Source organism: Bombina bombina, chromosome 12 (assembly GCF_027579735.1).
Source record: "Bombina bombina isolate aBomBom1 chromosome 12, aBomBom1.pri, whole genome shotgun sequence".
NCBI lineage: Eukaryota > Metazoa > Chordata > Amphibia > Anura > Bombinatoridae > Bombina > Bombina bombina.
Window position 1 is genome coordinate 87,349,243 of NC_069510.1, and position 23,384 is coordinate 87,372,626.

At 41.8% G+C, this 23,384-nt stretch overlaps 1 protein-coding gene across 1 annotated transcript in view; it reads right to left on the reverse strand.

Annotated features, from left to right (window-relative positions):
* LOC128643109 (rho GTPase-activating protein 4) overlaps positions 1-23,384 on the reverse strand; it is a 389,846-nt gene that overhangs the window by 3,157 nt on the left and 363,305 nt on the right. Inside the window, exons 17-22 of the mRNA XM_053696060.1 lie at positions 18,177-18,410; positions 11,813-11,889; positions 10,810-10,990; positions 9,328-9,408; positions 9,069-9,221; positions 8,561-8,669 (exon numbers count right to left, since the gene is read on the reverse strand). Of these exons, the coding sequence (XP_053552035.1) occupies positions 8,561-8,669; positions 9,069-9,221; positions 9,328-9,408; positions 10,810-10,990; positions 11,813-11,889; positions 18,177-18,410 (835 nt within the window). The remainder of the gene's footprint in view (positions 1-8,560; positions 8,670-9,068; positions 9,222-9,327; positions 9,409-10,809; positions 10,991-11,812; positions 11,890-18,176; positions 18,411-23,384) is intronic.

The following is a 23,384-nucleotide window of genomic DNA, read 5'->3' on the forward strand; positions in this document are numbered from 1 at the left end:
TAGTCATGGCCAAAAATATTGGCACCCCTGCATTTCTGTCAGATAATGCCCCACTTCGCCCAGAATATTGTTGCAATGTTTAGGTTATCTCATGTTTATTTATTTTGTTTGTATTGGTATGAAATACATTGATACTCATCTGTATCAATTAACAGGTGCTGACAATATAGAAATCACACCGGCGATAAGTTAAAATGGTGAAAATTTGACTTAACCTTTCTGTTGTGTGTCTCTGTGGAAAAAATTGTGGAAAAGCATGGACAATCTCAAGGTTACAAGTCAATCTCCAGAGATCTTAATGTTCCTGTGTTTACAGTGCACAACATTGTCAAGAAGTTTACAGCCCATGGCACTTTAGCTAATCTCCCTGGACATGGACGAAAGAGAAAAATTGATTAAAGAACCTCGATCAACTTCCAGAAAAATTCAAGCTGACCTTCAGGCACAGGGTACAAAATGTGTCAGATCGCACTATACGTCACCATCTGAATGATAAGGCACACTATGGTAGAAGACCAAGGAGGACCCCACTGCATACACAGAAACATAAAAAAGTCAGATTGGAGTTTGCCAAAGCTTACCTGAGGAAGCCAAAATCCTTTTGGGAGAATGTGCTATGGACAGATGAAACAAAAAATGTTTTTATACTTACCTGATAAATGTCTTTCTTTCTGAGCACGGAGAGTCCACGAAACATTCTAATTACTAGTGGGATATTTACTTCTGGCCAGCAGGAGGAGGCAAAGAGCACCCCAGCAGAGCTGTTAAGTATCACTTTCCTTACCCATAACCCCAAGTCATTGGCCAAAGGGAAACAGAAAAGAAGATAACAAGGGTATAGAGGTGCATGAGGACTATACAAAAAAACTGCCTGCTTAATAGATAAGGGCGGATTGTGGACTCTCCATGTCCAGAAATAAATACATGTATCAGGTAAGCAGTAATTTTGTTTTCTTTCCTATGGCATGGAGAGTCCACAAAACAGTTTAATTACTTGTGGGAATCAAATACCTAAGCTAGAGGACACATAAATGAATAGGGAGGGAGAAGAAGACAGGCGGACCTAAAACTGAAGGCACCACCACTTGAAGAACTTTTCTCCCAAAAGAAGCCCCAGATGAGGCAAAAGTATCACTGTTGTAGAATTTGGAAAAAGTATGTATGGAGACCAAGTGGCTGCCTTACATATTTGCCTCCACAGAAGCTTCATTTTGAAAGCCCATGAAGAAGAAACAGCTCTAGTGGAATGAGCTGTAATTCTCTCAGAAGGCTGCTGTCCAGCTGTCTCATAAGCTAAACGGATAACACTTCTCAACCAGGGAGAAAGAGTGCTAGAAGTGGCCTTCTGACCCCTACGCTTACCAGAGAAAAACAACAACAGGGCAGAAGTCTGCCAAAAATCTTTAGTTGCTTGAAGATAAAATTTAAGAGGCACACACAACATCCAAGTTATGCAAAGGAAGTTCCTTCTGGGAAGAATGGGCTAGGACAAAAAGATTGAACAACAATTTACTGATTAATAGTGCTATCTATTCTACCTTAGGGAGAAACCCCAGCTTAGTACAAAGGACCCGCCTTACCAGCATGAAAAATATGTAAGCGGAAATCACACTGCATAGCCGAAGTTTTGGAAACTCTGCGAGCAGAAGAAATAGCAAGAAGAAAAGAAAACTTTTTAAATTTAATATTAACAGAATGCATCAGCTCAAACAAGGTTAAGGCTCCAAGGGGGAGCAACATATTTAAACACAGGCCTGATTCTGACCAAGGCCTGAACAAAAAAGACTGAACATCTGGCAGAACTTCCAGACGTTTGTGCAGAAGAATAGACAGTGCAGAAATCTGACCCTTCAAAGTACTGACAGACAAACCCTTCTCCAGGCCCTCCTGAAGAAAAGCCAAAATTCGAGGAACCCTTACTTTGTTCCAAGAAAAACCCTTTGAATCACACTAATGAAGGTATTTACACCATACCCTATTGTAAATTCTGCGAGCAACCGGTTTACGAGCCTGAAGCATAGTATCTATGACTTTCTCAGAGACGCTACGTCTAGCCAAACTTAGACGTTCAATCTCCAAGCAGTCAGCTTCAGAGAAACCAGATTTGGATGAAGAAAAGGACCCTGAAGTAGAAGGTCCTTCCTGAAAAGTAACCACCACGGCGGGATGAGATTACATTGTCACCAGATCCGCGAACCAGATCCTGCAAGGCCATGCAAGAGCGTATTAGAATCACAAAAGCTCTCTCCTGTTTGATGCGAGCAATTAATCGTGGGAGCAACGCAAACGGAGGAAACAGGTATGCTAGATTAAAGCTCCAAGGAACAGCTAGAGCATCTACCAGAACGACTTGAGGATCTCTTGACCTTGAACCGTACTTTGGAAGCTTGGTGTTTTGATGAGACGCCATCAGATTCAACTCTGGAACCCCCCACCTGAAAGTTATCATTGTGAAAAACCTCTGGGTGGAGAGCCCACTCTCCAGAATAAAAAGTCTGCCTGCCAGAAAATCCGCCTCTCCCAGTTGTACACCCCTGGTATGTGGGTGGTAGAGAGATGGCAATCGTGAGACTCCACCCACTGGGGAATGCGAGTCACCTTCTTCATTGCCAAGGAACTCCGAGTTCCTCCCTGGTGATTGATGTAGGCCACCGAGGTGATGTTGTCCAACTAGTTGAGGCCAATCTATTAAAGCATAAAAAATTGCTCTCAACTCCAAGATGTTTATTGGAAGAGATGACTCCTTTGGAGTCCAGAGACCCTGTGCTTTAAGGAAACCCCAAACTGCTCCCCAGCCTAATAGGCTGACGTCCGTGGTCAAAATCACCCAGGAAGGCTTCAGGAAACATGTTCCCCCAAGACAGATGGTCCTGTGAAATCCACCATGAGAGAGAGAGACTCTTGTTGGGGAATCCAAATGTATCTTCTGCGAGAGATCTGAGTGGTCCCTGTTCCATTAACTAAGCATGCATAGTTGCAGAGGTCTCAGATGGAGGCAATCATCACCTTTATGCATTGAGCCACAGATGGACAAATAGCAGACTGGAGAGCCAGGCAAAAAACATGAAGTTTGGATTTTCTGACATCCGTCAGAAAAATCTTCATGAACAGGGAATCTATGACTGTTCCCAAGAAACAAACCCTTGTATCTGGAATACAAGGAACTCTTTCCCAGGTTCACTTTTCCACCCGTGCGAACGTAGAATAGACAGCAACATCTCGGTATGAATTTTGCTAGATGAAAAGATGGGGCAATGAACTAGAATGTCGTCTAGATAAGGACGCCACAGCAATACCCTGGGACCTCACCACTGCCAGAAGAGCCCTCAGGAGCCAGAACCTTTGTAAAATTCTGGGAGCTGTAGCAAGCCAAAAGGAAGGGTCACAAACTGAAAGTGTTTGTCCTGGGAAGGCAAACCTTAGATACTGGTAACAATCTCTGTGAATAGGAACATGAGAGATACACGTCCTTTAGATCTATGGTCATCATGAACTGATCCTTTGGACTATAGGAAGAATTGAACAGATGGTCTCCATCGTGAAGGACGGAACCCTGAGGAATTGGTTGAGAAACTTTAGGTCCAGAATGGGACGGAAAAGTGCCCTCCTTTTTGGGGAACTACAAATAGATTTGAATAAAATCCTAGACCCTGTTCCTCTAGAGGAACTGACACAATTACTCCCAGGGATAATAGGTATTTTATGCAGTTTAAGAAGGCCTTTCTTTATCTGGTTCGCAGATAACCTTGACAGGTGGAATCTGCCCCTGGTAGGACAAGATTTGAATCCTATTCTGTAACCGTGGGATACTATATCTATGGATGTATCAAGGATCTGGAACATCGCGTATCCAAGCCTGCCGACAAACTGACTAATGCAGCCTTAGCGGAGTCAGCCTAACTAACATCAATATGTTTAGATTTCCTCTTACGTTTACCAGAAACCTTTGGAAACACTGATAAAGCTGCAGAAACAATCTGCACAGCGAAATCCCCAGTTAAAAAACACCCCTAGGAGGTTGAGAGGAACCACAGGGCACTGCATGTGAAGCTTGAGGGGAAAGCTGAGGCGTAGCTAGGATAACACTATCCTGAGAGACAGGAGGCTCAGGGAGAGACATCTTATCTTTAAACATTAAAGTTTTATTTAGACATGAAGAGCAAAACTGTACATGAGGAATTATCTTAGCCTCCAAACACAATAAGCATTTTTCAAATGAATCAACTTCAGCATTAGTGTCCATAATTGGGTATCGATTCCTAGAAATTAACAATAAAAATGTACTGCTAAATTAGGTTATTTAAATGAAGCAATAAAACATAAATAGGCACCTAAAACCCTCAGCTCTGCTGAGGTCTTACCCCTCCAGAAGTTGCTATCCCACTAGCACAGAAAACCGGACACACCCGGTAGCAAAATGCACCTGTAAACAGAGGAAACTGCAACCTCCACACTCGTCGCGGCAAACTCCGGTCTGAACAGTGAAGCTGAAAACCCGAAGTGCAGAGGAGCGGTCATGTGACCGCAATTAAAAACATTTTTCTTTTTTTTTTTTAAATTGCGCTAAAAACAAAAACGGTGCAAAAACCGACAACAGCACAGCAAAAGTGATTGGGCCAAATAAGCTGAGCTGAAAAGTGATTGCAACAAGTTAAAAGTAGAAAGAAACATTACTTTGAAACTTCAATAAAAAATTGTTTAAAAAAAAAAAAAAAAAGTAGAATAAACACCTGTCAAACACTTCATACACTCTCCATCTCTGAGCCCCATTAAAATATGATGCCTCTTTTCACATGTAAGCCCGGGGCTTGCCCCTAAAACAGATAAAAATGCTTCTCCACAAGGACTTAACCCCTAAAATGCCGATACCTTCAAATCTAGAAGGGAAAGCACTTACCTGTGGAACCTGCTCTGTCAGGCAGGAGCGTGTTTCTGAGGTGTGACAGCTTTTCCATTTCTACCAAGAACCTATAGAAAAGGAAAGAACAGAGTTGCTTTCTATAATAGGGGTAGCAATAATGTTAGATGTTAGCAAAGACCACCTCGCCAGTCTTCTAACTGCTAATAGCCAACATTACTCTTACTAAGAGATTGACATGGACACAGCTAGACCCCATCCTTGCTTGCTGGGGGGGAAAAGTAACCCATAAAAGGATGAAAAGAAATCTTCAGACACAATCTTTGCCATCCTCCCGTGATCAAGGCAAAGAGAATGACTGGGGGTTATGGGTAAGGGATACTTAACAGCTCTGCTGGGGTGCTCTTTGACTCCTCCTGGCCTGGCCAGGAGTGAATATCCTGCTAGTATGTAGAATGTTTCGTGGACTCTCCATGTCGATGGGAAAGAAACTACAGGCTTTTTGGTAGAAGCCCATCATTCTACTGTTTTCAGAAAAGAAATGAGGGCTTTTAAAGAAAAGAATACAGTCCCTACAGTCAAAACATGGTGGAGGTTCACTGATGTTTTGGGGTTGCCTTGCTTCTTCAGGCACTGGATGTCTTGATTGTGTGCATGGCATTATGAAATCTGAAGACTACAAAATAATTCTGTGGTGCAATGTAGGGCCCAGTGTCAGAAAGTTGGGTCTTCGTCAGAGGTCATGGGTCTCTACAGCAGCACACGTCAAAAAGCACCCAGAAAATGGTTTAAGGACAAAGCGCGTACTGAACTGGCCAGCAATAGTCCAGATCTCAATCCCATAGTGCACCTGTGGAGAGATTTCAAAATAGCAGTTTGGGAAAGGGAACCCTTCCAATCTGAGAGACCTGGAGTAGTTAGCAAAATAAGAGTAGTCCAAAATTCCAGTAGAGGTGTAAGATACTCATTGATGGTTACAGGGAGCAATTGATTTCAGTTATTTCTTCCAAGGGGTGTGCTACCAAACATTAAATTGAGGGTGCCAATCATTTTGTCCAGTCCATTTTTAGAATTATGAGTGGAATGTGCCAGATTTGGCTTTTTTCGGTCTACTTTTTTGTGTCATACCAATACAAACAAAAGTAATAAACATGAAAATGCCTAAACATTTGTAATTGCAACTACTTTCTGGACGAAGTGGTTTATTATCTGACAGAAATGAAGGAGTGCCAATATTTTTGGCCATGACTGTGTGTACGTATATACTGTATATATATACATGGGTATATACATTTTGTTGGTTCACCAAATGCAATACATTATTATGGTTACTACTGCCCATGTTTTTGAATTTTCTCCTGTGTCTGCTGCAGTCTTAAAAGCCAGTCTCCTTATTTTTTTTAGCCCCTTACTGGTACCAGTTGGTCAAATTCAACATCTTCTCACTGGCTGCAGTGAGACAGTATCTGAGTGAATTCACACATTAGTGATGTTGCTGGGTTTTTTGACAGATGTGTAGTGCACTTCAGGGTTGTATGCATGATACAGAGTGGGAGCGTTACATTTCTGCAGTGGTTGCATTGCTCTGTATTACTGATATTACTATATGACGATAGCAACTTTGAAACTGTGTATAAAAACTGCTAAAATGTAAACCTCCCACTCTGTATTGTGTGTGCTAACCTGAAGAGCATGATACAGCAGAAAAAAAGCCGACAACGTCACTGATCTGGGAAGGTTCACCACTTGTTATAGCGTGCAAGGACACAAGATTCAAGATGGCGGCACCCAGTATGAAAATATGTAGCTTTGCTGACTGGCACATGTTAAGGGTTCACATGACATAACTGCTCTGAAGAGAGCTGTAGGCACAGGAGGAAAACTATGAGTAGTAACCATTCTGTTTAGCGGTTTAATATAGAAACAATAAATGTCTTTGTTATATAAGGATGGGGGATTTTACTAAAAGAGATTAGATGGATTACTGCCTCTTAAAGGACCAGTAAATACAGTAGATTTTCCAAATCAACAAATGCATAATAAAAATACAATGTAAAAGCACTGCCACTCTCTATTTCTTTCTCTATGTGTTCTATTTATTTCTCTCCTGCTCTCTCTTTCACCCCACACTCTCTTCATCTCTCTGTGTTTTCTCTCTATATTTCTATCTCTACTTTTCTTTCTATCCCTGTCTCTCTTTAATCTCTCTCACTCTTTTCCTCTCTTTCCCCCTCCATGTCTTTCTGTCTCTCTCAATTTTTTCCTCTCTATTTACTATCTTTACAGTATTTTTAGGTTGGACTACACTTAAGATTAAAGTGTTCACACATTTAAGTCACTTTGTCAAAAACTGTACAGGCCGAAATGTTTATGCACACTGTTTAAAAATATTAGAGGAAATATTGGTTACCAATACATAATTAGAAGCACTACCTGCTCAAACAGCATTAACATCAGAAAAAATTTGCCTACAGACAGAGCCAAAAGACTGGAAGATTTTTTCAAAGCATACCCAGCCTTTCTAAGCATAGGATCTTTAAATAAGGCATCATCTTTGGAGCAAATAATAATATCTGAAAAGTGTCACGCTAACATTAGGAACCTGCTCCCATTTTTGCAAAGCTGAGAGCAAAGAGAAAGAGAGACTATAGTGATCACACCTAAAACTGAATAGAAAAACACCCCATCTACCTTCTTCAAGGGTTAACCTAAATTATTTAAAGCAATTATTTTTGCCTATTTCAGACTACATGTGGGAGCATAACCTACACTCCTCAGCTTTGTATAATAATGAGGAGAGGAATAGCCAGAAGAACATGAATGGCTTTTACCAGAGGACCTAACATCAGAACTTCTATGGAAATCATAGGAGACAGAAAATCTAACCATAGACAGCTTAGTAACACTTTCATGGCAATACCTGGAGGTAAATGCACCTACAAGACATAGTATGGAAAATAGATAACCTAGAGCCAGATATCTTGCCAATAAATGCAAAACATTTTGCAAGGAACTATTAGCAACAAGATGATTGAAAAAAAAAAATATTCCTAGGCAAGCATGGCTATGAGAACTCCTGAAACTTCTAAATAGGTAAAAATAGATCTGGTGGGGTATATGTCAGAGAAGGAACTCTAATACTTTTGTAGGTCTCCACCTACTATAAGTCACAAAGCAGAATACTTGCTATAGTAGCTGAATGCTATTCACCATGAAACAGATTTTCAACATTTTTACTTATTTTGTATGGTTCTAATTCATTTTTCAGGAAAGTTAGCTCTACTTAGATCCAAATAACCCCACACTCTTCTAGTTTCCTAAAACAGCTACATTTCCCAAGCCATTCAGAAATAACTAACTACCTGGCCTTCCTTTCAATGGAGTAGGGCAAACACATCCCAGTAGAGAGACTATTCACACAATACCATCCCAAACTAGGAGCCAAGTCCTCATTTTCCTACATTAATGTCCCAGTTGTTTTCCAAGAAACCTGGGACCACTCAAATCCTTCCCCCCTAGTGCCCCTAACTAACTCAGTAAAGCCCAAATCCAAAATACTTATTAATATTTTGTGGTTAAAAAAATAATTTTCATCCAGGAAAAAAAAAAAGTGTTGTGGTGAACAGCGACAATAAATTAGGACAGAATATTGAGAAATGGTTGAATGGTTGTATCATAGCATTGTGCGCTTCTAGTTCTTACCTTATCTACTTCTATTCCCTGGCGTTCACTTTGCCAGGTTTTGACAGTGGAGGTCCCCTTTGCTGTGCAGTCCATAGGGGATCTGTTGATCCCAGCAGCTGATGGCATCCTGCAAGGTAAGTGAAAAAAAAAAAAGTATTTCGATTGGTTGTAATTTTTACACCCCTGTTGTGTCCAGTCCCATTTCATACATCAAGCTTTGAGCAGTAAACTGTAGCTTCGTATCTGAGTACAATACGCCTGGATTTCAGGCCTGGATACCTGGTTTAGTGCATGTTTGCCCTCTAATACAGGATTTTTCAACTTCATTTAGTCCTCAGGCCTCCATAACAGGCCAGATTTTCAGGATATTAGAACTTTAGCACATGTGAAATAACCAGCTGATTAGTAAACATGATTATTAACCTGCTCTCACCCAAGGTGATCCTGAAAATCTGGCCTATTAGGGAGGCACTGGAATTGAAAATCCCTGCTCCAATGCCATTTTTCGTAAAGCCTTCTCATTTACCTGTCCATGTGTCCTATCAGTCTGGGGGTCGCAGAATGTGTCATGGGAAAGGGAATACGACCCGAATCCATAAAGGGAGAGTTTAGTTTCCGGATAGGGCTCCCCTCACTGCGTTTCCGGGGGGAGCAAGCGCTATCTGAGTTTAAACGCAACCTGTAGGGGAAGAGTATATTAGTATCTCTGCCAACCACCATAGAAAATCATTGTCTAATCTATTTTTATCTCATCCCAAAGTGTATCTGTTCTATGCTGCTCTCACCTGCTTTGCTCTGTAACATGGTCCTCAGAGCCAGATTCTCCATCTTTCTTTAGAGCTCGCTGCTCCAAACGTTTCTCTGCCCTGTGATATATGATAAAGAAGAAGCTGAACCCCTGATAAATGCATTTAATGACACGTCCCAATCTTCAGTTAGTTTCAATTGTAGTGACATTAAACTCAAAGCAATTACTATCATGCATATGAAAAAAAAATATAATATTGAAACTAAACGTAAATTAATGTTTCAGTTGATCATTGGCTGAAGAGGACAACGCCCACAGCTCCATTGGTGATAGATTTTTTCAGAATAGGGACATCCATTTTTTCAAAATAACAGTTATGCATTTTAAAATATCATATTTTAGATGCAGAAAACAAAAAAGACTAGGGAAAAAAGCCCAACTGGGGATGGACAGAGCTTAGTATCTTGACATATGGGATGGTGCCCACCCAGAGTGCAGCCACATTTAGCCCACTTTCACCTTTCCAAGAAGAGAATCTTCCCACTTTATATCAGTCTGACCCATCCATGAGGTCAGTCCAGCCCCAAATTACCAGGCAATTGTCCTCGGAGAAAGAATTTGTACAGCTATTCTTAGACAGTTGTATGTTTCTCCCTACATGGGCCAGTGGAGTTGCAGCTATAGTCCACTAAGTAACAGTGGACTAAAAGTAAATTACTTGATGCCCCATCATCCTTAGGGAGAAAATTACCAAGGGTAATTTGCATACACAACTAGGAAAGAGAGATGATCAGCTGGAGCAGTTCTTTATTGATATGGGATTATGTCCATTCAGGTTGCACTTTACTTGTGCCTTTCACAGAGGAGAACTTTCCTCCAGTCTCGACCCATCCAGAAGGACAATCATACCTCAAACTATTAGGCAATTCTCTTAAGGAATGCAGGATTCGCACAATAAACCCATATGTAGATAACCAGATGTGGACCCCAAGACCGCTTTAACATAGGGATACAGCTACACCTCCACTGATGAGGCCCATAGAGACCCAAACATACTTTTGATGTCAGCTGTAAAAATCCTACATTCATAGAACTGGCTAGTGTTTGGGGCTGATATACCACAGAAAAGTTTACCTCTATGAAAGGGACAAGTGAACTAAACAGGTTGCACCTTGGGTGTGTGCCATTCCACAGGATAATCTTTTAAGCTCTTACAATCCCCAACTGGGTGCTTCGCTTTCTTAGAAAATGTAATATCATTTTAAGTTGAAACCCATTGAATGACCATTAATAGACAAGTAACAATATACATGAAATGGCTTTATAAGGAGCCTATAATATTGTCTTATACAACTTGCCATAGTGTATCCATGTAACAAACCTTCATTAAAACTTGTTGATGGGCACCTAAGCACAGGTGAGTCAGCCAAGATGAGCCACCTCACTAGCATTCAACACAACCTATAACATCTTTTCTAAACTCCCTTTTAATACCCAACCATTACAACCCCTGTCTCACCCATCAGGCATGTTGATGTATTTGTGGGGGATAAGCCCTTTGACCCCAGCCAGTTCTCCGCTCCACCAGTCGCCAGATGCCTTATTGTGTAGCAGCAATGTGTCTCCTTTCTTGAAGGAAAGTTCCTTGGGGCTCCGGGCTGTATATTCAAACCGAGCAACAGCCTCTACTATGTCCAACTCTGAGAAGTAGCACACAGTTAAAGACATGACTAGGTCAACATCCTCATACAAGGTACTCCTCATACAAACAATCTATGTTTTTACAATAAATATTCAAATTATGTCAGGGGAAATTCTACTGTAGATCCAGTGTAAGATTTAAATTAATTTTGCAATATAGATGCTCCTTGTTATAGACATCTTCTGATTGTTATAAACACACTATTCATGTACTTGCCTGTCAATGCAATTTGTACAGCGAGTGTATGAACCAGTCAGTGACTGCATAACTCCAATATGGCACCAGGGCACTTAAAGGTACTAATTGTGGAGCTCAGCCTTTATAAATAACTAGGACTTGGGTCTATACTGAGTCTTAATGATAAAGACAAAGGTATGAGAGGCAAACACAACTACAGAGACTCAACTAAAAATTCTTGGGCACTTAAAGGGAAGTGAAACCCAAATTTTTCCTTTTGTGATTCAGATAGAAAATACAATTTTAAAAAAAGTTTCCAATTTACTTCTATTATCAAATTTGTGTCGTTCTCATGTTATTCACTATTGAAGATATATCTTGATAGGTAACATGCACCTACATAACAGGAAATAGTGCTGCCATCTAGTGCATTTGCTAATGTATAACAGGAAATAGTGCTGAAGACATGTGTACACTCCTGAACTTACCTTCCTGCTTGTCAACAAAGGATAACAAGTAAACAAAGAATTTGATAATAGAAGAAAATTGGAAAATTGTTTAAACTTGTAAGTTCTATCTGAATCATGAATAAAGAAATGTGGGTTAATGTCCCTTTAAGCAAACAATTAAACATTGCTCTTACCATCTTCACTAGCAGTCGTCTCTTGTTGCATGTCTTGGTCATTCTCTTCAGTGGTAGGTTCTAGTGTCATGGGATCACTAAGAATGAAGACATTGGTTATTAATTGACTATTGTTGACTATGGACAGTGCTTCATGGTTTCTGCACCGTACACACCGTGGCTCCAAGCAGCTACTTGTTGCAACTCATAAACAGCACTTGAAACATGGCTCCCTGTCAAGAATGGAGTGCCCATACTGCGGTGGATCAATCCGCAAAGAGTCTCAATCAGAAAAGAAAGTACGGCACTACAGGGTGTGATAAAAGTAAAAAAACTCACGCGTTTCATGCGCCCTAGTGGCACTTGTCTATGCTTAAGCACCACTAGGGGGCACGAAACGCGTCAGTCAAACCTGCCTGGGGTTGCCATCAGGTCTGCTTGAATAGCTGCTTTTAATATGCCAAAATTAAGTGGAGATGTTTACTTTTATCACACCCAGCAGAGCCGTAATTTCTTTTCTGATTGTGCTTAATGGTTTCCACGATATCATAAGTATGAAGTTAATATTTTTGCCTGGTAACCAGTAATGTATCATTCATAGCGACTGTAGACTTCAGGTCTCAAAAATCTCTCAATTTAAAGTTACATTTTTGATTTCACATGAACACACTACTCAAAGGACCCACTAAGATGAAGTAGAATTGCATAATTAACATATGGCATAATAAAAAGGACAATGATTTTATCACTTATTATAAATTTCAATATAGCTGTAGATTTTTTTTCTCCCATTTGCAGGCCCCCTGTATCATGTGACAGACTAAGCCAATTACAGACTAGTATACGTATAACCTGTGAGCTTGTGCACATGCTCAGTAGGATCTTGTCCCCCAGAATGTGTGAATATAAAAAGTACTGTGCAAAATTTGATAATGAATTAATTTAGAAAGTGTCTTAAAACTGCATGCTCTGTCTGAACCATAAAAGTTTATTTTGACTTGATTTGTCCCTTTAACCAACCGCTTCCAATAAAAACGCATAGTATAAAACAAGCTAAAAATCTTTCAGCTGCATTGAATGGATTACTGAACCCTCATTTTTGTCTTTCACGATCAGATATAGCATGCAATTTTAAGCAAATTTCTCATTTACAACTTTTATAATTTTTCTTTGTTCTCTTTTATTTGAAAAAGCACAAATGTAAGCTTAGGAGCCGGCCCATTTTTTGGTTCAGCACTCTTGATAGCGCTTGATGATTGGTGGCTAGCGCTACCCAGGTGCTAAACCAAAGATGGGTTGGCTTTTAAGATTTCATTCCTGCTTCTTCAAATAAAGATACATAGAGAATGAAGAAAAATTGATAATACGAGTGAATAAGAAAGTTGCTTAAAATTGCATGCTTTATCTGAGTCATGAAAGAAAAAATATAAGTTCAGTATCTCTTTAAGATAATTTGGTTAAAATGTTTAACCATCCACTTGCAATACTAGATTGTGCATTCTTTCCCTCAGATATAGATTTCTAAGAGGCCCCACACTACAGTTCATGATGTATAACGCTCAAACGCTAATCCCATAGAGCACAAAATCTCTACTCAAGTAGCAGAGTTTTTGGTTAGGTTCTTTGCGATGCCCCTTCCACCATTTGAATGCACAATAAAAAGCATTACAGATGTAACAGTACCAACAGGATACCAAGGGGTTAACACCAGGGAACAAAGTCCTGAATATGGGATCAGCAACTCACAACCCAGCCAGTTTTCAGGTTTTAAAACAGAATGACATTTATTAAAAGGCTATGCCTAGTATTATGCAGATCTGACCCCAGCTGGGGGGGTTGAAAGAATCTTGTACATTAGATAGAGAGCAAACGCCCTTTGACATGCCACAATAGAATTACCTTACTTAGCAGATAACAACTTAAACACAAGACACACTTTGCTTTTCTTATCACCTAGGCGTCTGCTCTCTGGAGGTGATTAAACAATGGAATGTTTATCACTAACTTTAATGACAGTACACAATAGCTGAGGCTAGTAACCTTGTCGTTAGAGAAAAGCTTTCTTAAAGCTGAACAGAGTTCTCTTTAGTTCTGACCGAAGGGTCTGTCACATATAGATAGCACACAATACAGCCTATAGACAACCTTTCTTACATTATAGTCCAGAAGTGGCTAGGTTTGCCACAATGCTCCCTCAGAACCAAGCCGGCATACACAGTCTGATCCCAACGGATCGGCTTGGGGATGTCCGGGGAAGTACTCACAGATCACTTTTCAAGTTCAGTTTGTCTGGACAACCCGTTGGCGTTACCGTTTTGTTTCCCTGGGCGGTAATGGATTGTAAAGTCGAAGGGCTGCAGCGCCAAACTCCAGCGCAGCAGTCTGGCATTGTCCCCGGCCACACGGTTCAGCCACACCAACGGGTTGTGATCTGTGAGTAAGGAAAAAGGTTGTCCATACAGGTACGGCTGCAACTTTTTGAGGCCAACACCACGGCCAGGCATCTTTTTTTGGGGTGGCGGCGTAGCTTACCTTCACGGGGGGCAACAACTTTCGGCTCAAGGTAAGCTACAGGGTGTTCTCCACCATCTGGCTCCAACTGGGCTCAGCACTGCCCCCCACTCCAAACATCGAAGCGTCTGTGGTGAACAAGTAATCTTTTGTGGGATGCGGTGCAGCAAGTACAGGCGGCATTAGTTAGAGCAGTCTTTAGTTGTTGGGTTCACCGCTGCGGGTAAACTGGGTGCCCCTATCCGATATTATCTCCTGGGGGAAACCCTACCCGGGAAAATATTTTTATTAAGGCTTCAGCTACCGTCTCTGCATGGATGTTGGGAGAGGAGCAATGGCCTCGGGGGTACCTAGTGGCGTAGTCCACCACGGTTAAAAGGTACCTCTTCCGAAGGGACTGGGCTTGTGTATTCACAGGGGTTAACATCAGCAGGACCCATGGGAGCATAGGCAGAAACAAGGGGGGCCAAATCATTTCCAAGGAGAACATCAGCAGGTAAGTCCTTCGTGACCCCCACATTCACTAGGTCTAGCGCACCACATCCCCAATCCAAATGTACCCTGGCAACAGGTAGGTGGAACACAGTGCCCCCTGCTACCCCACAGCCACAGTGGTCTCCAGTGTGCTGTTTCTCAGACACCAAGTTCTTTTGAAGCAAGGTCATGGTAGCACCAGTATCCCGTAGACCATTGACCTCCTTCCCATTCACTTTAACCAGTTGCCGGTTATTTCGTGGGCAGCTTGCACGGGTCTGCTTCATGTAGGGCTGCCCCAGCATTCTGGCGCCTCTACGTAGCGGGCCGCAGGCTGAGGATTATGTGGGATTCCGCCGGGCGGTGTCTCTCCAGGACTGTGCTTGGTTCGCGGCGTTTAGGGGGGACACTCTGGTCTTTTGTGCCCTAGTTGCTTACATCCAAAGCACCGAATAGGTTGTGAGTAGCCCCGCGAATTGAACCGGGCTCTCTGAGGGTAGTTCGTGGCCGGAGGCCGTGTGGTATAGCGGTGCGCCGGGGGGTTGGTAACTGGCAGCTGCTTGGGTGACTGGGGGTCGGTACTCCACTCTAGCAGTGGGCAATCGGTATACTGCTCCCCCTGCCACTCGTACTGCCATGGATCCGCCAGTGTGTGCTTTATCCGGCACCAAATGGGGAGCTATCAGGGTTAAAGTAGCTCCCGAATCCCGAAGTCCTTGGACCTCCTTCCCCTCTACGGTCACCAGCTGGCGGTGATGTTGCCGGTTATCGGTGGCCCGGACCGACATCACCTCATGCAGAATTCCCGGGGGTTCCTCGGCTTGGGTGCTCAACACCTCATGAGCGGCTGGCTCCGTTTGGTAATGGTGAGCAGCCGCCCTTGGGGCCAGGTTCTTTCTGACCTGGTTCCAAGCTTGTCTGCTCCGATTTTGGGTGCACTCACGTGCCCTATGTTCCCACTGCTTGCAGGTGTGGGCATTTGTATATTCGCCCGTCCATTGTATCGTGAGGGGGGTGGTGGATTCCCTGGGGCTGGGGCGAAAAAAGGTGCCGCTGTGGGGTTGTTAGGCTGTAGTCCATGGTGCCTTCCTGACATCAAAATGCTGGTCTGCTAATCTGCGTGCTTTGGTTAAGGTGAGGGGGTTTTCGATCTCTCACCCATTCTTGGGCTTTCTGGGGACAAGCCGTTAAAGAATTGCTCCAACAGCATCAGTTGTCGCAATTCTTCCATGGTGGTAGGCTTGGCTGGCCTGTATCCACCCTTGAGATGCTTAATTCCAGTTTGTGGGCCCACTCTGCATGTGTGAATCTCTTTCTGGCTTGCGCAGGCCTCTAAAACTTGCGCCGGTATGCTCTGTGGGTAATGGCATATCTTTCCAAGATCCACTCTCTTCACTTTAGCGTAATCCTTGCTGTCCTCCATGGGTACAGCGCGATACGCTTCCGCTGCCCTACCGGCTAGCTTGCCTGCTAGCACCGGCACCCATACAGACTGCTCCAAATCATGTAACTCGCACAGTCTCTCAAAATCCTGTAAATATCCATCGATCTCATCCTTCTCCTCACAAAACATTTTAAAGGCATGGTATGGGATTTTGGGTCTTACTGGGTTGCTGAGTGCTTCCGAAATGGATTCTGCTCGGGAGGATGTATTCTGCGGACTGTGTGCCATCACGTACTCCTGCACATCTGCCATTACCACGGATAGCATGTCCCGTGGTACAGGTTGGGGTAAAAATTCCAGCCTGGTCCTCATTTCCCTCTGGTATAGGGTCTCCTCCATGGCTGCTGGAGGCGTAGCGCTGCGAGCTCTGTCTCCCTCCATCAGCTCGGCAATTAATATAGCCTTGGGTTTGCTGCTGCCTATCTTTCCCCTGGCTTCTAGCAGTTCCTTTAACGTTTGTCTCTTTATCACTAACTTTAATGACAGTACACAATAGCTGAGGCTAGTAACCTTGTCGTTAGAGAATAGCTTTCTTAAAGCTGAACAGAGTTAACTCTTTAGTTCTGACCGAAGGGTCTGTCACATATACATAGCACACAATACAGCCTATAGACAACCTTTCTTACATTATAGTCCAGAAGTGGATCGGGCCAGCTGTATAGTCACAGCCCGGCCCGACCGCGCCATTAGACACAGTGCAGCTCGCTCCCGCTGTCAGAGAGAGCGGGAGCAAGCTGCACTGTGTCTAATGGCGCGGTTGGGCCGGGCTGTGACTATACAGCTGGCCCGATGCGCTCAGTAAAAACAACAGACCCGCTCAGCAGAGTACAGAGAGCGGGTCTGTAAAACAGCGGTATTTTTACAAAATAAAAAGGCAATATTATGATTTACAAAGTTTGGCTAATATAATGTTATATAATTCTGCACTATGTGCAGAATTATATAACATTATTTTTAAGGTTTACTGTCCCTTTAAAGGGACAGTCTTCTTAAAAAATGGTATTGTTTAAAAAGATAGATAATCCCTTTATTACCTATTCCCCAGTTTGCATAACCAAGTTATACTAATATACTTTTTACCTCTGTGATTACCTTGTATCTAAGCCTCTGCAGACTGCCCCCTTAACTTTACTACAAAACAGACATGGAATAATAGTTGATGAATTTAGCTTAACATTTTGTCGGCATGTTCCAAAAACAAGGCATCATATTAATGTTTGGAGATACCAGATGGAGCATGTAATTTCAATTTACTTCTGTTATTAAATTAGCTTTGTTCTTTTGGTATCCTTTGTTGAAAAGCATACCTAGGTAGGCACAGGAGCAGCAATGCTCTATTTGGAGCTAGCTGGTGATTGGTAACCACATGCGCCTCTCGTCATTGGCTCACCACATATGTTCAGCTATCTCCCAATAGTGCATTGCTGCTCTGGAGATTACTTTTAAAAAAAAGGATGCCAAGAGAACGAAGCAAATTTGATGCAAGAAGTAAATTGGAAAGTTTGACCCATGAAGGTTAAATTTTGACTTTCACAAATATTTAAAGGGACACTAAACCCATTTTTTTTCTTTCATGATTCAGATAGACCATGCAATTTTTGGCAACTTTCTAATTTACTCCTATTATCAATTTTTCTTCATTCTCTTGCTATCTTTATTAAAAAGGAGAAATGTGATGCATAGAAGCCGGCCCATTTTTGGTTGAGAACCTGGGTTATGCTTGCTTATTGGTGGTTAAATGTCAGCCTTCAATAAGCAAGTGCTATCCATGGTGTTGAACCTAAAATGGGCTGACTGCTAAGATTTACATTCCCGCTTTTAAAATAAAGATAGCAACATATCAGCTTAAAAAGGCCATTTCATTTGTACGAGTCTGCCTCTCTCTAGGATTTAGAGGGTGACAAAAAAGTCACTTGTCAGTAAATACAACACTATCACCATCTAGCTCAGCCTCACCAGTATTCCTCATCCTCCTCTACAGTCATGCACTTCTCGTAAATAGGCCCCTCCAGTTCTGCTGACCCTGGGAAGATCCATTCTTGGTAAATAATGATGGTCTTCACCACCTCATTAACTCGAGCCTGAACGGACACTGGGTCTTGCCCCTCAGGTATGGAGACCAAGGTAGGACCAAAGCAGACAGCCAGATTGTAAGGGTCCATCATGTTTTCATCGCTGTACTGGGACAGACTAAAAGAACACAAAGGGAACAAAAAGGGGTCATCATGTCTGCAGTATTTTGCTAGAAGAGCAAAACATTATCTGAACAGTGTGGTTCATTGGGTACAACTCTGTTCCCTCTGCCCATAAAGATATTACCTACTCAGGATTTGTCTGAATATTCACAGAAATCACTTAGCTAGTACTAATAGTAAAATTTAATTAATTTGTTATATATATATATATATATATATATATATATATATATATATATACACACACATATTTATATTATATCACAAAAATATGTACAGAGGATACAAACTACCAGGGTTTTTATTTGAGGAAGTGCAGCAAAATTAATTATTGAAAACAGTTAAACTGTATATTAATCTATTAAAACACTGGAATACCACTTGATGAATGGGTTTATATATACATATACCTATATATATATATATATATATATATATATATATATATATATATATATATATATATATATATATATATATATATATATATATATATATATATATATATAAAGCAAGAGAATGCACTCTCAGGACTTTTTGCAAAAGAAACCAATTTAATGGAACGTTTTCGGGGTTCACAACCCCTTCATCAGCAGATGAAGGGGTTGTGAACCCCGAAAACGTTCCATTAAATTGATTTCTTTTGCAAAAAGTCCTGAGAGTGCATTCTCTTGCTTTCTATTTTTACAATATATTATTGCACCCAGGCGTGTTGACCATTGGTGGGCTGAACTGGAAATCGTTTACTATATATATATATATATATATATATATATATATATATATATATATATATATATATATATATATATATATATATATATATATATATATATATATATATATACACTGTATATATGGCTCAAAATATCCAATCCTAAGCTACTAGCCAGTCCAAAATGTTGCTCGCCACTTGATCCCACCGACTACTCCACCCACTCTTTCCACATATGTGTAGCCATTGTGAAACCCCTTTTTCGTGCAGTCATTTTTAATATTGTTTTTATTTTATACCATAACAAATCAAATAATGCTATATACAGTAAGAAAAATTAATAAAAATAATGCATAACAGTTTGCAACATCAACTAGGGGTTCTGGGGAAGACAATATCTGGATAGAAAAAACAAAATTTATGCTTACCTGATAAATGTCTTTCTTTCTTGACACAATGAGTCCACGGATCATCTAATTACTATTGGGAATATCACTCCTGCCCAGTAGGAGGCGGCAAAGAGCACCACAGCAAAGCTGTTAAATATCACCTCCCTTCCCTCCAACCCCAGTCATTCGACCAAAGTAAAAGGAGAGAAAGGAAGCAACAAGGTGCAGAGGTGTCTGAGGTTTATTGCATGACAAAACCCTGTCTTAAAAAAACAGGGCAGGCCATGAACTCATCGTGTCAAGAAAGAAAGAAATTTATCAGGTAAGCATAAATTTTGTTTCCTTTCTAATGACACAATGAGTCCACGGATCATCTAATTACTATTGGGAATCAATACCCAAGCTAGAGGACACAGATGATACAGGAGGGACAAGACAGGGAACCTAAACGGAAGGCACCACTGCTTGAAGAACCTTTCTCCCAAAAGAAACCTCAGCCAAGGCCAAAGTATCAAATTTATAGAATTTTGAAAAAGTGTGAAGAGAGGACCAAGTTGCAGCCTTGCAAATCTGTTCCACAGAAGCTTCATCTTTGAATGCCCAGGAAGAGGAAACAGCCCTTGTGGAATGAGCCGTGACTCTCTCAGGTAGCTGCTGTCCAGCTGTTTCATAGGCCAAGAGAATTATACTCTTCAGCCACAAAGAAGAGAAGTAGCCGTAGCTTTCTGAACCTTGCATTTCCCAGAGAAAACAACAAACAAAGCAGAAGACTGATGAAAGTCCTCAGTCGCCTGCAAATAGAATGTCAATGCACACACTACGTCAAGATTGTGCAGCAGACGTTTCTTCTGAGAAGAAGGGTTAGGACACAAGGAAGAAACAACAATCTCCTGATTAATGTTCCGATCTGAAACCACTTTAGGGAGGAACCCTAAGTACGCAAAACTACCTTTTCCAAATGAAAAATATAAGGAGACTCATACTGTAATGCAGAGAGCTCTGAAACTCTACGAGCAGATGAAATAGCAACAAGAAACAAAACCTTCCAAGATAACCGGATGTAGTTCCCATTCCCCCGGGTGAAAGGTCTGACTGATCAAAAAATCTGCTTCCAAATTGTCCACTTCTGGAATGTGAACCGCAGATAGACAACAGTTGTGGGTTTCTGCCCACTGAATAGTCTGACACCTCCTTCATGGCCAAAGAAACTCTGAGTTCCACTCTGATGATTGATGTTAGCCACTGAGGTTATATTGTCCTACTGAAATCTGATAAACCAGGCATAATCTAACTGATGCCAGGTCAGAAGATCATTGAAGATTGCTCTTAGCTCTAGAATGTTTATGGGGAGAACATACTCTTCACGAGTCCATGTCCTTCTAGTCCATAGAAGGCCCCCGACTGCTCCCCAACCTATCAGGCTGGCGTCCGTTGTCACTATCACCCAGGTAGGTCTGTGAAAACAGGTTCCCTGTGAAAGATGATCCTGAGACAACCACCAAGGAATAGAATCTCTTGTCATCTGATCCAGATGAAGTCGCGGAGACAGATCTGCATAATCCTGGTTCCACTGTCTGAGCATGCATAACTGCAGAGTTCTGAGATGGAAACGAGCAAAAGGAATAGTGTCCATGGTGGCTACCATCAGACCGATTACCTTCATACATTGAGCCACTGATGGCTGAGGAGAGGATTGAAGAGACAGACAAGAATTGAAAATCTTGGATTTTCTGACTTCTGTCAGAAAATCTTTTATCAAAACGTAATCTATTATTGTTCCCCTTGTAGATTGAATTAAGGAACTCTTTTCCAGATTCACCTTCCAACCATGAGAGCGCAGGAAGGATAGGAGCAACTCCGTGTGGGAGTTTGCTAGATGAAAAGACTGGGCCTGAACCAGAATGTCATCCAGATAAGGCGCCACTGTAATACCCTGTAACCAGAGCACTGCCAACAGAGATCCCAGAACCTTTGAAAAAATTCTGGGAGCTGTAGCAATACCGAAAGGAGAGCCACACATTGGAAGTGTTTGTGGATAAAAGCAAACTCAGAAACTTGTTGTTACAAACTGCTATTTGTAACTGGCCCTTTAAATGGAAAATTGCCCTGCTTCCCTGGATTTTGGAGAAGCCTATTTGCCAGCCTCCTTCCTCATGACTATGGCCCCTGGAAGATTGTGCCCCTGAGAGTATATTAACTTTTATTGGGTGTGTATGGCCCTTTAAGAACAGTCTGGGGACATATTGTGACTTTGGTGAACAATGCCCCTTTAAGACTATGTCCCCAGACCTGTGAAATGACTTGTCCCTGGCTTTCTCCCACTTGGTTCAGTTTCATTGTGTGCCATTAAGAGTTAATTTTGTTCAATTCTAAATACAAGTTTGCTGGGATCAGCTCTAATTAGGTTTAGTGATAAACCTTACCATTGTCTAATCAGACTGCTAGTGATAAGGTGGACTGCATTGTTTTATTGTGTGTAACTTGTTATCTGCTGAAGTAATGTTGTGGCCTGTCAAAGGGAGTGTCTCTCTATCTAATATCAAATGTGTGATGGGGGATTTTATGCCTCCCCCTGAGAGTGTCCTGTTTGCATGTAACCTGAATAAAAAGGAGGCTGTGTGTTCCAGCACATCAGACCTATTCTGACCCTCTAACTTGCAGCTTTGACTCATGTTTGTAGGGGACAGCTATATCACTACAGGGATTGCTATGTTTTTCATACTCCCTTAGCTACAGGGATTGCTACAGAAGGAAGAGGTTCACCTACTGGAGCCTGGTCGTAGGTCCAGGGCGCAGAGCAGACGGCGAGATACCAGCCCAGCAACGGTGGTTCAAAGAGTCTGCATTACGTATGGTGGCTACGCAGTAATTATAGTGTCTACGGTGCTGCTGATCCTTTGGGGAGCGCTAGAAGCATCCTTTTCTACGGTCCAACTTCCAGCCAGCCTGGAGGCAACCGTAACACTTGTGATGATCCCTGTGGATGGGAACATGAAGGTATGCATCCTTTAAATCTGCAGTTGTCATAAAATGACCCTCTTGAACTAAAGGAAGAATGGAACGAATAGTTTCCATTTTGAAGAACAGTACTCTGAGAAATTTTGTTTAGACTCTTGAGATCCAAGATTGGTCTGAAGGTTCCCTCTTTCTTGGGAAACACAAACAGATTGTAGTATAATCCCAGACCCTGCTCCTGAATTGGAACAGGAACTATCACCCCCATTTTGGATAGATCCCAAGCACAACAAAAGAACGTCTCTTTTTTAATCTGGGCGACGGATAATCTTGAGAAAAGAAATCTGCCCCTGGGGGAAAGGTCTTGAATTCTAGTTTGTATCCCTGGGACACAATGTCTATCGCCCAATGATCCTGAACATCCCGAACCCAAACCTAAGCGAAAAAAGAAAAGTCTGCCCCCACAAGATCCGGTCGCAGACCCTTCATGCTCCTGTCTTGTAGAGGGAGAGGAAGGTTTACCCTTGAAGTTTTGAAAGGAACGAAAATGACTCTGACGTCCCTTCTGCTTATTTCTCTTATCCTGAGGGAGAAAATGTCCTTTTCCTCTTGTAATATCAGAAATAATCTCAGCCAAAGCTGGGCCAAACAAGGTCTTACCCTTGTAAGGAATAGCCGAAAGCTTAGACTTAGACAACACATCTGCCGACCAAGATTTCAACCACAAGGCTCTGCAAGCCAGAATGGCAATCCAGTTATCCATAGGGTCCTTAAAAGAACAGCTATCCTCTATGGGAATTGTAGTTCTCTTAGCTAAAGTGGAAATTTCCCCTTCCACCTTGGGGACCAATTGCCAAGACTCCTTAATAGAGTCATCAATGGGAAACATCTTCTTAAAAATAGGAGAAAG